A 2,115-nucleotide genomic window follows, 5' to 3' on the forward strand; every position below is an offset into this window, starting at 1 on the left:
CAGTCTACAATGAATTTAGATTCAACTTGAACTTTGGGACTCTATGTATTTTTGCATATCTCATTTTAACTACTTTACATGCCATTTGAGTCCATTTAACACTGCAATATTAGACTGTTTCATTCAACCTCCAAAACATTCTATAGTCTATTCTACTGGGGCAGTAAGATGAATAAACATAAGCACTGTCGCTGGTGTTTTACAGTTTACAAAATGTATCCTCTCACTGACACTGTCAATGGGCCTGTGAGATGGCACCAATAAAGCTGGGATAATCATTGTTATGTTAATTTGACAAGTGGGACAACTGAGACTCAGAGGGGAGAGTGGCTTACCCAGGTGCTGAAGGGTGGACTGCATTCATATTCAGGTCTTCTAAGAGTACATGCAGTATTGGTGTAAGTATTGGCTTCCTAGGTGACTCAGTGGTAAAGAATCCGCCTACCAATGCAGGAGACTTGGGTTCAGTTCCTGGGTTGGGAAAATCTCCTAGAGGAGGAAAGGGCAACCCACTCCAGTATTCTTGCCTGGAGAATCCTATGGACAGAGGAGCCTGATGGGCTACAGTCCATAGAGTCAAAAAGAGTTGACCATGACTAAGCATGCGCATATGGCTATGTCTATTGGTATAAGAACAAGGAATGGATGTATATATATATATATATATATATATATATATATTTTTTTTTTTTTAGGTTTAGACACACAGCAAATTTTATTTCCTTATTTTTGAAAGTGTTCTAAGATTTTCCAGGGTTAAAATTTACTTTCACGTATGATGATCAATAATAAGACATCAAACTTAGAAAACAGACAGTTTTATAATTTTCACTGTTGCTTCTCGATCCAGTGAGAATAATTTCACAATGCAACACGTTTACACACCTTTTTTGTCACTTTCTTTGGTTTCCACTTCTTTAGGCAACAATGGCTCGATTTTTAGTAACGAACCTTCACTTGTTGAACTTCGAAGGAAAGCACGTACCACAAAAGGTCCCAAATTCAGTGGTCTTTGCCTACAAACTTCATTGATAATGGCTTGCAGATTGGCAGCTATCTGGTCACTTGGCATATCCAGTGTTGCTATTTTGGTCTCCAGAAAGTTCTCCCTTTCTTCATCTACCTTAATTTCAAGTCCAGTTTTAAATAATTCAAGCATTTTGGGGATGTCCCGGCCAACAGAATTTCGATTAAACTTAGGAAATCTTGTTCTCAGTTTCTTCCTTAATGGATTAAGCTCGGGCATTATTTCTGGAACAGCTACATAAAAATCTGCTTGAATTTCATCATCCAAAATCTTCTGAATGAGATTAGTGCCTCCTGCAAATGCAGCTCCATTTTCTTCTGCTATTTTAATTTCTGATGCATTCTCTGTAAATACGGCAACTTTAATCATTTCTGAAATGAATGGGTATGGCAAACTAAGAACACTGGTAAATGGCTCCACTTTTTTCTTCTTCCCCAGTGTCATATCCAGTGTCAAATCAAGATAAACACCTTGCTTTGGATTTATAAAGTCCAAAACTTGAAATTTCTTAAGTAAGTGAACAGCTTTTTCCACCTCATATATCTGCCTTGGGTATAAGCATTTTAGGTAGACATCGAATTCAGGTTCCCCTTCCATAAAAGGATATGACTTTATTTTTTCTATATCATCTTTCTTCTCATTTGATGCTTTTTCTTTAGTACCTTTTTTTGTTTTCTTTGCAGGCCTCTACCGAAGCATCTTACGGCCACCGCCATGTTAACCACTCCGGATTGTGTTGCGGAATGTATATTTTTATATGCTACTGATGGGGGTGCCTATTGCTATAAAGTTTCTGGAGGGTAATTAGGCAGTTGGTATCAAAGGCCATAAAATAAGTGTCTTGAGGAATTCCCAGATGGTCCAGCGGTTAGGACTGGGAGCTTTCTCCGCAGGAGCCCAGGTTCTATCCCTGGTCCGGGAAGTAAGATCGAGCAAGCCACTCATCATGACTGAAAGAAGTGAATAAATAAACGTCTTAGCTGAAGCTGCCATAACAAAATACCATAGACTAAGGGGCAACAGAAATCCAGTGTTGTTGGGCAAAACACATTATGTTTCTGAAATTCATATTCAAAAAGAACAAGAAG

The 2,115-nt window shown here is 38.3% G+C and overlaps 1 protein-coding gene across 1 annotated transcript; it reads right to left on the minus strand.

Moving 5' to 3' along the window:
* LOC102183637 (39S ribosomal protein L1, mitochondrial) lies at positions 694-1,708 on the minus strand. Its single transcript, XM_005674711.3, has one exon. The coding sequence runs from the start codon at positions 1,622-1,624 to the stop codon at positions 878-880; it is 747 nt and encodes a 248-aa protein (XP_005674768.2). The 5' UTR covers positions 1,625-1,708; the 3' UTR covers positions 694-877.

This window comes from Capra hircus, chromosome 1 (assembly GCF_001704415.2).
Source record: "Capra hircus breed San Clemente chromosome 1, ASM170441v1, whole genome shotgun sequence".
NCBI lineage: Eukaryota > Metazoa > Chordata > Mammalia > Artiodactyla > Bovidae > Capra > Capra hircus.

Excerpts from the sequence above, each read along its gene's own strand:
- LOC102183637 (XM_005674711.3), bottom strand. The coding sequence starts at position 1,624 with ATGGAAGGGGAACCTGAATTCGATGTCTACCTAAAATGCTTATACCCA.